This window comes from Nyctereutes procyonoides, unplaced genomic scaffold (assembly GCF_905146905.1).
Source record: "Nyctereutes procyonoides isolate TBG_1078 unplaced genomic scaffold, NYPRO_anot_genome, whole genome shotgun sequence".
Classification (NCBI taxonomy): Eukaryota; Metazoa; Chordata; class Mammalia; order Carnivora; family Canidae; genus Nyctereutes; species Nyctereutes procyonoides.
In genome coordinates, this window is record NW_026575051.1 from 31,702,066 (window position 1) to 31,718,218 (window position 16,153).

The following is a 16,153-nucleotide window of genomic DNA, read 5'->3' on the forward strand; positions in this document are numbered from 1 at the left end:
GAAGGATGAGATGATGCTGGAGAAGTAGTAGTCGGTGGCTGGCTTTTCATAAAAGCCAGGATAAGGAGTGTGAATTTTATTCTAAGAATTGGGAATATGTAAGAGGACTTTAAGAAGATGTCTTACATTATCTGTTTATTTATTTATTTATTTATTTATTTATTTATTTATTTATTTATATTTTTTTTTATTTGAGGGGGTTAAGGGAGAGGGAGAAGTAGAGAGAATCTGAAGCAGACTCTACACTGAGCCCAGAGCCTGACCTGGGGCTCAATACCACAATCATGAGATGATGACCTGAGCTGAAACTAAGAGTTTAATGCTTGGTTTCAGCTCAGGCACCCCCTGTTCTACCTTTGAAAAGACCTATCTGTGTGCTATGTGGAGAAAGTATTTAAGCAGGGGAAATCATGATAGGGGTAAGCATCGGACACTTAGGAGATGACTCCAATGGTCCAAGTGCTGGGGGTAGCTGGGAGAGTGGTAGTGGTGGGGATGAAGAGACATTGACATATTTGGAACATGCTTTGGATGGAGATATGACCAGAGTTAAAAAAATTGAGAGAATATGGGGTTCAAGGAAAGAGAAATGTCACAAACTCTAGGAATCAGGGATAGATCCATGTAGGAATGATATCTGCAATATTCATTAGTCACACAATCACTGCTTAAGCACTCCCTGTGATCAAAAGCCTGATACTTCATATGGCCATCCATTCTTTTTATGCACCACAGATTGTTACACAGTCCTTCCTATGGATTTGAGTTCTTAATAAACAGTGTAGCTACTTTATTTATAATCCATCTGCTACAGGACAGGTTTCCAAGTAATCAAAGAAAATTGCCACTTATTCTTTTATCCAAATTAAATATTTTTATTCTGATAAGAATTTATTTGTATGGCACTTAACACATTTATAAGTCTATACTAAAGTTTGATTATTTAAGCTTTTGTCTATGGCCATACCACCCTGAACGTGCCCGATCTCGTCTGATTATTTAAGCTTTCCCTAATTTTCCTACTAGATTTGATTCTCTAAAGTGTCTTATCATTGGGTCCTCAAAAATTTATTTCTGAAATAAGCCTGATAATAAACTATAATTTTTTAAGACCACCCTCACCAGTTGTCACACTTCCACACTTCTGAGCACTCTTCTTCATCAATACTCTTCTTTTTAAAATAATGATAACCACAACCAAGTGTTAAGTATTCCATACTTTTCAAAATGCAACCAAAGTTTAGGTTGATATTTGGCACAACTATTTTACGATGTTGACTCATCAAACTTTAATCATCAAAAACCAGTATATCCATTTTAAAATAACTTGTTAGGTTAGATATGTCCCAGCTGGGAACACACACTCTGACACAAACTTCTGGCAAGGAAATAATAATATACAGAATACAGAGATTTGAGGAGAGATTATAATTGACTGGAAACAACAGCTAAAACATTAAAAAAGTAAAAACTGCCACACAAAAGAGACATTATTTTCTTTCAGAGAAGCAAAATCTTGTTTCACCCACTTAAGTCTTGGTGGGAAAGTTCACTACAAGTGAGTAATCAGAGCTAGTGTTACCTGTGAAAGTTAGGGTGGAGGAGGAAGAAAACTCCAAAACTGAAATAAGGAAGGATTTAGCATGTAAGAAATGCCATTCTTAACTCCTTTTGCCTGTCTTTGGCCATTTGGCCACAGGCCCATAGAAACCTAACCTATGATAATGAGGAAACAACTTTAGACTCCTTGCTAAATTATGTTAGCATTAACATATAGTGCCAAAAGTATAAAAGCAGCAGAAGGACCATGTTTAATCTACATTACCAATATGAGCTTCCCAGACACCAGTTTAAGAATGTCAACTCATGGGCAGCCCCGGTGGCCCAGCGGTTTAGCGCAGCTTTGGCCCGGGGTGTGATCCTGGAGACCCAGGATTGAGTCCCACGTTGGGCTCCCTGCATGGAGCCTGCTTCTCCCTCTGCCTGTGTCTCTGCCTCTCTCTCTCTCTCTCTCTCTCTCTCTCTCTCTCTCTCTCTCTCTGTGTGTGTGTGTGTGTGTCTGTCATGAATAAATAAATAAATAAATCTTAAAAAAAAAAGAATGTCAACCCATAATCTAGAGTTGTTATCAGTGTGCTCCCAAATTCTCCAGCCTTCTGAAGGCTATCTTTATTATAATTTTCAAAGGAATGCTTGGTGTGATCTGCCACATAATTTAGAACTAGAAATTTAATATCTCCCTAATATTCCTAAGGATTCTTTGAGAGATGGGTCACATGTATTTCTTATATATTTTCCTATTCACTCTTACATATATATGTAGCTCTATTATCAACCATTGTTTTGTAGTTGTTTCTGGGGCCATCCTTTCTATTCTGCCCCTTATAAATCTTAATATGAAATTAATCTTTTTCTTTTATCATTTTAACAATCTCTAACACTGGTTAGGTAAGCTTTTAATAAAAGTTCACTCTAGTGGAAAGGTGTTTCACCCTGTCACAGTATATACATTAAACCTTAATATCACTGCTATTAAAATTGCTTCTGATGGTCCTTCCTCAGGGAATTTCCAATTTCTCTTCTGGTCTTATCCTCCCACCACTTTTATGGATAACTCTCTGTTCATTCCTCTCCCAAGATCTGTTAACCTCACCTGTCCTTTTTCTGATGTCCCTAATAAGACTCACCTTCTGTCCCTGGCAGCCTCTGTAAATTTCAAACTATTACTTTGTTATGTTATGTACCTTTTCAGATCAGGCCCTAGGGTCTATCTTCACATAAGCTAACTGGCCCATCAAGATATTTTGATGCATCTAAAACAATTTTCTGCATTATTCCTGGTTAGCTTTTAGTTTTATTTTGCTATTTATTAATTCGTGAACTGTTTATTTTGAGCACTGTGTATTTATTAAAGATACATTTGAAATGCATAGCTAGGAGCCGCTCTCATCAGGGAAGTGATTAACTTGTTTCCATAAATGCTAAGTTTGCCAGCAAAATATCTAGGGGGCACGGTAGTGCTAGTGCAAGTGGTCTGTAAGATGTAGATCAGCCCAGAAGATTAAGGACTGCTGATAATTGTTGGCCAGAAAGTGATACCTTAGTCTAGGAATGGTTGGAACTTCTGAGAGAAAGAATGTTAAGGCAGGAGCTGTGGGAAAATTCACATTAGAGAATGAACAGTCACGAAGGCAAATAAAGGAGGCAGAAAAGCAGTCAGGAGGAGGAAGAGATTCAAAGTGTCAGCTTTGAAAGCCAAGGGAGGTGAGCATTTTAAGAAAAGTTATGGGATAGGGGAGGGTGGGAGGGTGTCAAATGCTGAAAGGATCAAGATGAATGTGACAGTTTTAAGAGGCAGCTGACTTTCAAGAGAGCAGTTTCATTCAAGGAAGAGGTTGAAGTCAGATTGCCTGCCATAGTTGGGTGAGTGGGAAGTGAGGAACTAGAGGGACTCCTTGGAAAGGTTTCTGTAAGTAGGAAAAAGAAGTGTTAAGAGAACGAAATGGAAAAGTAATATGTTGTGCACTTAACTCTTTAAAAAATCAGAAATGGGGGGTTCAGTTTTCCCAGAGAAGTTCTTAGTGAATCTGTAGGGGATTGACATGAAAGCAGAGTGTAGCTTGCAGAAACTCCCAAACTCCCCAATGAACATGGAAGAAAATGAGCAAGAGGGAAAGTTGGCTCAGGAAAAACCACATTCATTCAGCGTACTCAGCTAGAATGCCGATCCTCGCGGATCCTCGTGTTGATAGGGGCCATGGAGTACCAAGCAAACTGAATGGAAAAGACCAAGGTCTAGACACATACTGGTAAAATTTCAGAACTCCAAAGATAAAAAGAAAAATGCTGGAAAAGCTACCAGAAAGAAAAGAAGACTCCCTTACTAAAAGACATCTCAACGGATACCAGGATTCAGTGTGAAAGGTATCTTCAGAATTTAGTGAGGAAAAAAACCCTTCTTAACCTTAAATTTTTAGGCCTAGCCAAATGAAAATTCAAGTGTGAGGGCAGGATGAATCAATTTTAGACCTTCTCTGTTTAAGAATATACTGTAGCAAAATTAAAAACAAGTCAAAGAAAGAAGATCGACAAGGAAATTAACACAACTAATGGTTAAGTCTAAATTATTGAAGCAGTATGTAAATACAGCAAGTTGGGAAATAAATGATATATGAGTGTCAAAGCAAAGGACAAGTGACCGTACACCAAATGCTTGTGTTGGTTTGGGAAAGAATATAGATACTGATTCACTAACGATATTGATAGATTTAGAACTATATTTCAGTATGTGTGACAAAATTAGTATATAATGTTTGAATAATTGAAGTAGGAGATCTAGAGGACAAAAAAATTCCTGTCGATCCAAAAATATTAAGAAAGGGGAAAAATGAAGAAAAAACAAAATACTTGGTTAAGAGAAACCCTAGATTAAGATGCAATAAATAAGTTTTACATTTTAGTAAATATAATAAATGCCAGTGGGTTTAGTTTCCTAGTAAAAGGAAGAGGATGAGATGGGATTTTATATGTTACATATATAAGTGACTATATATGTTACATATATAAGACTCACACTTAAAAACCATATGGAATGTAATGAATACCTCTTTAATGTTTGTTGAATGACCTGAATTCATTCATTTCCAAATACCTTTGGAAACATATATAATCTTCTTTAAAAAAAAATCCCTCTCCAGTGTAGATGCTAGCTACAGCATAGATGTATATGTTTAGATAAGTATTAGACCATTTGAGACTTCTCAAAGTAAACCTCCGTTTAGTGCTCAGACATGGGTCAAGTTAACTGTTCAACATTGCTTGAAGTAAGAAAATGTTTAGAAGCAAATACCGCTCTGTTTTACTTAGACTCTAGTGCATGTATGTCTGAGTACAGACCCATCAGTCAAGCTTGGTCAGGTCCTGTAGGCCTCTTTGTTGCTGAGAGATAGTACATATGTTCCTGGACCAATTTCTGACCTGAGGGGAAAAAAGTGTATTGTAAAACTTAAAAGACTTTAGGAATCATGTTCCCAGAATTGCCTTTTGCAAGAAGAGCAAACTGGCCAAGAGAACTTAAGGCTTGATTCTCTGAAATAAGAGCTGTACCTGCTGGTTGCCCATTTATTTGTCCACCTTCTACATTCAACTTTAGCCTACAGTTCAGTTAAAATAGTCTTTAGGTATATGAAGCACTGCTGTGAAGAGGCCAAACATTTTTAGTTCTCTGTAGGATGCCATGTGTGCTTTAATACTAATAATGATAACTTATGGAAATAAGTTTGAATATATGTTCCTTGATTTTAAGGATAATTAATATCCTAGAAAAATACTGAAAATATTTTACATGTATCTTCATTTGTCCCTGATAAATAAGCTAAAATATTAAGGGAATAGTTAGGATGGAATTATAGTTATTTATAGAAATTATAAATGTTATATGTATGTTTTAGTATGATCATGTTCATTAAGAAAGTCAGTTTTGATATTTCTTTCAGAAAATATGTAAGCAGTGATACTGCTTTAAGCTAAAAAAATCTGTAATATCTATAAAAATATAGCAGTAAATGGTAAAACATGACCAGAAGCATTTACTTTAAAAAATTATTTAAATTCAATTTAGTTAACATATACTCTAATATTAATTTCAGGGATAGAATTTAGAGATTCATCAATTGCATACAATACCCAATGCTCATGACATCAAGTGCCCTCCTTAATACCCATCCTTAATACCCATCCTTAATACCCTCCTTAATACCCAGTTACCCTACCCTCCCACCTACCTCCCCTCCAACAACCCTTAGTTTGTTTCCTATAGTTAAGAATCTCTTTAGAACATTTAATTTGATATTTATAAATTCTCTAAAGTAATTCTGTATGAACATAATGGATAAGTAAAAGTATAAAATAACGAGGTACTTCTCTCATATCTCCAGGTAAACCTTTAGTAAACCTTGAGACCATGAGACTCAGTTGAAGATAAATGCGTATAAGGATTTGTCAGAATTATCCGGATGCCAGTGCCTTACATAAAGAGCAGGCATTTCGTGAATTATCTATTGTTCATATATTGAAATGTTTTGGCCAAGCAACTTATCTAATCTTTTAACTTTCAACTGGAGTGTAGAATGTATGAATTATTTTTATGGACTATCTTATTAAATTATTTCTCTCAGTAAATATTGATACATGATATTGCTTTAAGTTAAATTTTTTCTGTACTATACTGTGATAGTAAATGAGAATGAACTTTGGCAAGTTGAAAAGTACCATATGAGTATGAGCTTTCATTTAAAAATTAGATGGGAGGGACTCCTGGGTGGCTCAGTGGTTGGGCACTTGCCTTTGGCCCAGGTTTTGATCCTGGAGACTGAGGATTAAGTCCCACATGGGACTTCTGCATGGAGCCTGCTTTTCTCTCTGCCTATGTCTCTGCCTCTCTCTCTCTCTCTCTGTGTGTGTGTGTCTCTCATGAATAAATAAATAAAATCTTAAAAAAACTAGATGGGAATAATTTTTCTTAAAAATTCTAAATAAATACATGATACAATTATATATAGAATATAATATGCATAATATATACAAAGGTAATATCTATCAAAGGTATACTTAAAAAATGTCACTTTTTTTAAGCAAAGACTTCCTTACAAAACACTTTTCCTGTAAACTTTTGGGGGCACTGAGAATTGCTCTAGTTGTCAACAATTTACCCAATGTTCCAAAGATGTACTCAGTCTGCAGGAAGTTCGGACTGCCCAGTGTTCTGTGTGTGGTTCTGATTCTTATCTAGTGGGGGTACCCCCATCCAGCTGCTAACGCAAGCTAAGAGCTGTTAGTAAGCTCTCCATCAAACCTCGTCCTCCACCCAATTACAAATAGTCTTACATGGGTGATTACAATACCTTCCACATAGTTTATTCTGCCCTAATTTTGTTTCCCTGTAGTCTGCTATCTGCTCCGCAATTACTCTTATCTAAAATTCAAATTAAACCATGATTTCTTGCTCATTGCTTCTTAAACCCCTACAAAGGTTTCACATTTAATCAAATAGAGATACATTCCAGGGTTCTTAGTAAGGCATGAGAGAGCTTTCTGATTCCCTCCCCACCAATCCCTTCAGGAATATCTCTTGGCCCTGTTCTTTACCCTTTATCTTCTATTAATAATAGCAACTTGTGGTACTAAACCCTGAATATCTTACTGCTTCAGTTCTCCATATCCTCTACCACACATTTCTTAAGTTCTTAGATCACTGTTAGGGCCTTTCTGTTTCCCTTCAAAAGAATTTGGCTTCCCATCCCTAGATGACTCATTCATTTTTGTCCTTCCACGGAAGCCTGAAAGACAAGTCTTTTGTCACTCCCAAAGCAGCAGCATTCCCCTCCATTTGGAAATCTCTAGAGTCTACTTGGCCCACAGAGGATCACTCTGCATGTCAGAAAGCTTGGCAGGAAATCAACCAAGCCCTGTTCTTATTAGGAATATATAGAATTATTTATCCAGAGACAATTTAGTGTACTTTCTTATATTTTTTTATTTCCTAGGGCCTTAGGGGACCACTTTAGCAATAAGATTATTCAAATCTTATGGTGTAAGAGTTTTAGTCCTCTGCCAGAAGGTGTTGAAGCTTATAGTAAAGCATCTTATTTTGCCACTGATATGCAAGTGTGCTAAATTAAATTCTAACACAGGTCAACAAGAAAAGACATTCAGCTACTAGTTTACTGTTAGAAGTAGAATTGCATTTATTATTTATGTGTTTCTGCATTTATTTTCCTTATTGCAAACAAATAAAATAATTTTCAAGCAAACCATTACTGGTAGTTCATAAAAATTCAATAGTTATCTCAAAAAGAGATGAGATCAAAAAATGCAATTGTCTAATGTATAAGAAATATTAACAAATAATTCCTACATGATTACACACATTGATGATTTCTTATATGGAATGGTGCATCCAATTTACTAACATTTTCCAGAAGGATGACAAAATAAGAATAAAAATGATGATTTAAGGGTTAAACTCTAAATTTCCTGGAATTCTTCTAAATGAGTTGTTTTATTATATAATTTTCACATACATATTTGAGGATAACTAAAAATAAATCCATCATTATATGTAATTATTTCAAAGTTCCTATTTTGAATAAAGATAAATTAAAATATAACACCATTGTCAAAGAAAATATGTGTAAGTATATGCTAAGTATATGTGATAATTACTTCTACAAAATATATTATGTTTCACAATTGAACAACTTAATTGAAAACTGAAAACTCCTCAACATTTAAAATTTTTCTGTAAACATATTAGCAGTGTGTCCTTTGACCATTCTCTGTTTTGTCCATTTTTAGAAGTGGCATAAAATTGCCTATCTACTTAACAGAGTCATGGCCAATCACCTAAAAAAATAATTTCTGTAGGAATATTTTGAAAAGTGAGATTCTACTTTGTTATTGTGAGAAATAGCATCTTGGTTCCTGTAACCAGTATCTAACTATGGCAATGGAACTGAGAAAGGAAAGAATAACCATTATCCTCTTAAATTTTAATGATGGATTTCTCTGATTTATAATATTTCTTAATGTGTCTTAATTTTTACCTTATGTTAAATACTTCTTAATTATTAATTCCATTTTCCCCAAAGTTATTTTAAATATTTCCTAGAATTTCTTAATTTATTATCTAACTCTCATATTTGAATTCTTTGGAAATTCTCTTTTATCCAAATATTCTATTCCTGTTTGGTTCTTGGGGAAAATGAAAATAATGTATTTATAACCAATAGTATTTTTAACCAATGTCCTTCAGGATTTCAGTTAATAATGTCTAATTTTAACATTCCTTGTTTCTAACATTCATGCCGGTTGTAGAAATGCCTTGATAATACATACTGCAGTCTTTTCCCCAACATTTCTATCTTTTCAGAAAGCACCTAACTATGTAGGCACTAAAATAGTTGTTGAGTGAAAAATATAATTTTGAAGTCTGACCATTGTTAAAAAACATTTTTAAAAAACCTCAGAAAACATGGGATCCCTGGGTGGCGCAGCGGTTTGGCGCCTGCCTTTGGCTCAGGGCACGATCCTGGAGACCCAGGATCGAATCCCATATCGGGTTCCCGGTGCATGGAGCCTGCTTCTCCCTCTGCCTATGTCTCTGCCTCTCTCTCTCTTTCTCTGTGACTATCATAAATAAATAAAAAATTAAAAAAAAATTTAATAAAAAAAAACCTCAGAAAACAGATAGACATCATAATGACTAATAATTTGGACTGCTCTTCACTATCTAAATACCTCCCAGTTCTAATGTACACAAAAAAATGTGCATGCAAAATAATTGTGTCAAATTTATTTCCAAAAAGTGTAAAAATGAACACATTTAGTAACTCGTGCTTCTGACAAAATACAAACTTAGAATGCATTAAATATAATAATCATATTTCAGAAAATGTCTGGTTGCTTCTTTACAGAATTTGTCTATATCACCATAATCCAGCTAGATGTTAGAATCTTCTGCTAGCAAGTTATACATTTAATATCCTTGTTAAATACTTGTTATGCTGTGACAAATGAAATGTCACTTCAGATGTCCAGTTGCATGGCTTAAAAAAATCTATTTTTCTCTTTAGAGACACACTAGCAAGTTATTCTAGTTAAGGGTGATATTCTATTTAGGAAATTAATATAGAAAGTGGGCTATGAATACAGCTTCATTTTTTGATTAAAATAAAAAAGTTTACGTATACCAAAGGTTCAGGTCATGTTTAAAGGACTTCTGTGGGCTAGGAGCTTCGGAGAGAGGTGAGAGCCTATTTTTCATTTATCTTTGTAACTTTAGTGCCTAACACATAAGTTATTAATAAATGTTTACTGACAGAAATTAAGCTTTGTTTTTAAGGCATTAAACTTTGTTTTACGTCCCTGAGATTTAAGTTTTAAAAAAGTAATATTAAAATAAATTAAATTAAATTAAAAAGTAATTTTGCAATTATTTAAATTATAACCTGAATATATTTATGGATAACTTACATTGTTGACAAAAGAAATGTTGACCTTCATGATCATACATAACTAACTTTCAAGTACTTTCCTAAAAATTTTATTTCTTTCCCATCAAACAATTCGCCAAGCAAGCTAACAAAAGGGTTCTAGACATCTAGAATCTGACATTTTGGAGAAGCAACTCTTAACATGAAATGTATTTATGAAATAACTAAATAATGAACCCAGCTATGTGCAAAGTAGGAAGTGATTTTAAAACTCATAAACCATATTTCATTCTCATAGAAGTTTATAATCTAGTATGCGGAATAAGACAATCTGAAAATTCAAATGAAAGTCAAATTATTGCTACAACATAAAATTGAAGTTTAGAAAGACAGAGTCTGATAGTGATTGGGTGATTAGGAAATAGTTCATGGGGGCACCTGAATGGCTCAGTCGGTTAAGCATCTGCCTTCAGCTCAGGTCATAATCCTAGGGTCCTGGGACTGAGCCTGGCATAGGGCTCCCTGCCTATCCAGGGGGTCTGCTTCTCCTTCTCACTCTACCCCTCCCCCAGCTTGCTCTTTCTGTCTGTCTCTCTCTCTCTCTCTCTCTCTCTCATGCACGCTTGGGCTTTCTCAGATTAATTAATTAATTAAATTTTAAGAAAGAAACAGTTGATGGAGGTAGTGGCATTGGAGTTGGATAGTTTGATCATAAAATATAAGTAAGACATAACTTTGAGAGTTTGTTGAGAAACAACTGTGACCTGGGCTGGGATGGTTTCTGTGGAAATGCAAAGGAAAGATAGTTAACAGATAACGTTCACATTTATACTGCAGAATAGATTGCAGTAATAACTTAGCAACTAATCTGATAGCTCCACTTGCTTACACATTGAAAAAGTAAAGATTTGATAAAATAACAAATGGATGTGTGTGTTTTCACTTAGTGATGACAGCAATTTCACATTATTTGAGCCTTTGATTTCGAGACAAAAAACTTCACAACCAACAATTGACCATCAAGGGTCAGTTTTCAGGTCTCTTTGTTTCTTCATGATCCTTGTATATATGAGGGAGGAGAAGACATAAAACTATTCTTAAGACAATAAATTTTCGAAACCTTTCTTTCATGTAGCTTGGAGTATGTCTTCCAGAGACTACTGCTTTTCATCTAGAAGCATATTGAAAGATTGTGTGAGAAATGTGCCTAAATATGAAAGTCATCTCCAGTCATTTGAGTTTTATACATGCATAGTTATTTACCCACCACTTCATTGATACCATCAATATAAAGATGTAGGAAATAACCCTGTGTTTCCATAAGCCATGTACCGTATATACATACACAATATTCTGCATATTACTTCATTGGATTTCATAACTTGCTTTTCATCGCTCACACAAAGCAGATCATCTTTTTATTTGGTTATGCTATTTTTCCTTGTGTAACTAATGTAGTATATATTATCTTTGCCAACTCAGAATCATATGAATATAATTCAACAATCCATGTAGAACTTTTATTATTCAGAGTGTAAATGTTAAAAGTTTATCTCAACTCACATTCACCACATAAGAAAATAATACCAAAACTAATAGCTTATTTTTTTTCTAAGTTTGGATGATTCAACTGGCCTTTATTTTCATTAGACGTGAAGAAGATCAAATCATCATTAAAAGGAACACACATGTTTTGAAAATATCCCATTGTGAGATATGGATAGAACCATTGACAACAACCCTCAAACAAAGATGTATTTTTTTTTCAAACATTTGGCACATAAACATTGGTAAAAGAAACTCACTTGGTTAGATAATTGTTTACACAATTCATTTACAAATTCAGATTGTTTTAGGTCTGAAAGAATAGGTCTGGAACATTAAAAAAAATACCACCATAGTGTTGTTTTTCCACCTGAGAAAAAGAAAATTGTTAGTATGTCTTCCATCTTACAGGGAACTTAGTTATATCAAGCCGTCCTATTCTCAGTTTTTAAAAGTGGTTTTTCAGATAAATTGTATTGACAGAAATAATCAAAATTTCCATTTGAAACCTTTAGTTATCAAAATATATATATTCAAGTTCATAGATGATTAAAGAATTTCTTCTTCAATACTGTGCCAGTACTAAATATCCCAGTGTTAGGTGTCAGCCCTAAGCTCACATAACATTGATGACTGAAGATAAGTAGAATTGAGTAGAAGTGACCGTAGTGAAGAAAATTGAAACTTAATTTGTGTTATATCTCTGTTTGAGAGATTTAAATCACATTCCAGTTAATAATATGAAATAGTTCCCACAGATGCTATTTTTAAAGATAAGTACTTTACTCGTGTTTAAACTTGAGAAATCATTAAAAATTTAATATGACACTTTTAAAATTCTTTCAGCAATGTCCACCAACACACTCAGACCTATAAACTTCAAGATTCTAGTTCTTGTACAAATAATCCACTTAGAATATAGATTGTAAGCAATTCTCATGCTACCACTGAAGAATTGTTTTCTTTTAGAACAGGTAACAAAGTTACTTACTAAAAGAGGTTGTAAGGGGGGCGGGGGGAGGAGAAGAAAAGAAGAAGCAGCAGCAGAAGAAAAAGTGGTAGGCATGGAAAAATTTCTTTTGGTATCCTTTTCCCTCCAAGTGCCAAAATGACCTTAATGTGACCATCAAAGCCTGCACCTTATTTATGCATACATATATCCTGACTTAAATGTTCTCAGTGATACACACACACATACACAATTTAAATGATCAATTCAAGAGGACAGAAGGTAAAATATAATGTTAGTAAAAATTACTATTGAACTTCTTTTGCTGTTTCAGACCCAGAAAATTTCCAATTACACATAATACTTAAAAATACTGGGTAGTACATAAAAGTCTAGATATAACTTCTTAAGTAGCCAGTTTCCAGAATCATTAAACAATATGTGATTAGATACTTCTTATTAGCATAATAAACATAGTTTAGACAGCACATACTGAATACATAAATGAATGGAATGAGAGGGTGTTGGCAGCAGTGGAAAATAATGATGAATTTTACAAGATTAAGCCAACTGACGTTTTATGAAGATTTCCATTTCCTGCCTTAGATTTTATCTAAACTGACAAAAACAAACACACATTTAGATTTCTCAGATTTCTCTTGGGATGTTCTCTGGGGTAGAATATCTGAAAAGAATTTCTGACAAATCAATCTGTCAAGTGTCAAACATTCATATTTATGTGGGAATTTGCCTGGATGTACAAAAATGTGTGCTAGTCTTTTCTCCTTACATAAAATAAAAATGTAGGTAAAATTAGTGTTTACAAAACACAGTGCTCAATTGCACAAAAGTTGTAATATTTTAGCAAAAGATTAAAGATTAATTGGAAAAAATAAAATTATACATTCTCAAATTTTGACATTGGTTCCGGCAATATATCTGCACTAACAGTAGAACATGTTTTACTCAATCATCTTTGTCCTGTATTAATTAAAGTCCTGGTCTTAAGGGCCCAACAATTGTCTCGATGTAACAGAAACACCATGAGAGCCAGCCCTTCAGGAATCCCCTTCTCCTACCCACCCTCTGCTGAGCCATAATCAACAACTATTCCATAAATTTGACTTTTGTTTTATTAAAATTATTTGAAAGTAACAGTCCCAGAAGCATGGAACTCTTGCAGAATTCCAAGCATATGAATTTTTCAAAAATATATTACATGAAGTCTGTCTTTTATTCAACTTACTTTTTTCTCTTCCCCATTATCACTGAGTTGGGCCCAGATTTTTTTTTGCCTTTCCTAGGAGGTACAACTTTAAAAGATTAAATAAAATAACAGAAACATGGAGCATCTCTTTTATAAACCTAACTTTTAAAAGAGAAAACACTGCCTTACATATGGTTAGAAAAGGGATGAGCAACTATTTGGGGGCAGAGCAGAAGAGAATAAGAATTACTTCAACCACCGTGTATTTAATTAGCTTTCAAAGGACGCTAAGGGCAACCCCATCTTTGGACAAATACTCCATTAAGTGAATGTTTGCCTTAGGAAAGCCAGGTTACAGGAATATTGATTCCACAGGAAAAGTGCTGAAAAACTTGGGGGGTAATTACTACTCAGCAGAACAATGGCTGTCATACAGTCAGGATTTTCTCTCTGAAAAACAACAGTTAACACTGTGGTTGTATTTTTTCTGATGTATTGCTTGGAAACATTATCAGAAAAGCGTACACTATTTGTTCATTAAGCTAACTTAAAACCTGATGTGTCATTCTACCGACTGTTACTGTTTCTTGAAACCTTGCTCTTGTTTATAGATTTTTTGACTATATGTTTAGAAATATTCCAAGTAGTTTAGAAATATTCCAAGTAGATTCAGCCTTGCAAATTTAGAATTGTAAATTTAATCAGTAGCTTCTAGGTATACGCAGGAACATATTGCATGAGACAGTAATGTAATTTGTGAGAAATGTCTACACACAAGCTTTCATATACCTTTATTCTGTCTTTAGAATTTGGAATGATGGGAGATCATACAATTAAAAGTCAGCGACCTCGATCTGTTCATGAAAAAAGGGTCCCTCAGGAGCAAGCTGATGCTGCTAAATTTATGGCACAAACTGGTAATACGTTAGTTACATTTTTCTATTTATTGTTGTTAATTTAATGAAACCACTGCATGTTTTCATAATCTTTTGCTGCACATTTGTCAGTTTTTGGAGCTGATATTTTTTGAGCCATTTTTTTTTTCTGTCACCAGTTAAAGTCCATAAATGAAGTAGCTTTGAGTTGAAAAGTGCACAAAAAAATGTGTAAGATTTATTTTGCTTTCAGTATGGGACATTAAGGATTTACCTATTATTATTTACTTATATCAATTAACTGCTTGAACTGTATCATTAAACTTTTAAAGTTAACAGAGTTATTCCATCAATAATTGGCTATTATAGGACATTTTAGAATTAGAATTTTAAATAGGTCTTTAAATGATGAAAATTAACTTAGCAATAAGATGTCAAACATTTTTTTTCAATTGTCATACATCATATAAATATTAAATGTTAAAATGTATGGAAATTAGAAACATTTTTCAGAATTTATTTTTTTTATTTGAAAAGAGAGTTTTACTCAATAAGCTAAATAATAAAAAAAAATGGTCAGTGTTTATTAGTAAGCTATAATGCATTCCAAACAATTAAATATCAACAAAAATCACTTTCTGGTTTGTAAAATTTTTAATCCTAAACTAATTAGATTACTTTCAAATACCTCCCTCAAAAAATTTATTTGTTTATATACATATAGTACAATTAATTGCATTCATATGTTGGTTCATCATAATAAATGGGCTATAATTCCATCTGTTTACATTGCATGGAGTACATTTTAGATGAAAATGTATTTAAACTGTGTTATGAACATTTTCAGAAAATTGCAGACTAACAGTTTTATCTATGTCTTTATAAAGTTTGATATATTCCAGTCTGGATTATCTGTTTTACCATTAATAATGAAGTGTCAAGTACTTGATCAGCTTTTTGACATGACATTGACTGATTTTGGTGAAATTCTCTTGAATGAATATTTCCTTTAGTTTATATTTTCTTAGGATATTTATTCTGAACCTTAGATTTGAATCTACAACTTAAAATGCAAATATTCTTAATGGATTGTGCTCTTGGTAATGGGTGAGTAGTAGAGTTTAACACATTAGCTGTAAGTAGGTCAAAGAATGCTTGCAAAAGGAAGGATGCTTACAATAAATTCTACATTAAGGACATATTTTTAGCTTTTTAAATATATATGTTGCAACCAGACCCTAAAACTGAAGAAAACTTGCTTATCTGGATTGCTTTTTGTGCAACTTCTTATTTAATAAAGGTGATATATTTTTACTATTTGCTTGAACAGGTCCAAAAGTGCATTGCCAGGGTCAAGTAAATTTTCAAATTGTTAAATGTATTTTTCTCCTTGCACAGAGCAAAAGGTCCCAACCACTGACCAGAAATTGGGAAATATTTGACTCTAAAGAGAGGCATAGGGCATGGGCTGATGGCTCAGCCTCCTTTGGGTGTCATCTCACAGGGGAATTTCTGCAAGATCAGAGATGTTCTTCCTTTTTGTTAAAGAGATGTCAGTCATTGGGTTACTGAAACTTCTTAAAAG

At 33.8% G+C, this 16,153-nt stretch overlaps 1 protein-coding gene across 1 annotated transcript in view; it reads left to right on the forward strand.

Moving 5' to 3' along the window:
- ADGRB3 (adhesion G protein-coupled receptor B3) overlaps positions 1 to 16,153 on the forward strand; it is a 705,508-nt gene that overhangs the window by 259,536 nt on the left and 429,819 nt on the right. Inside the window, exon 3 of the mRNA XM_055329612.1 lies at positions 14,500 to 14,610. Coding sequence (XP_055185587.1) covers positions 14,500 to 14,610 — 111 coding nt within the window. The remainder of the gene's footprint in view (positions 1 to 14,499; positions 14,611 to 16,153) is intronic.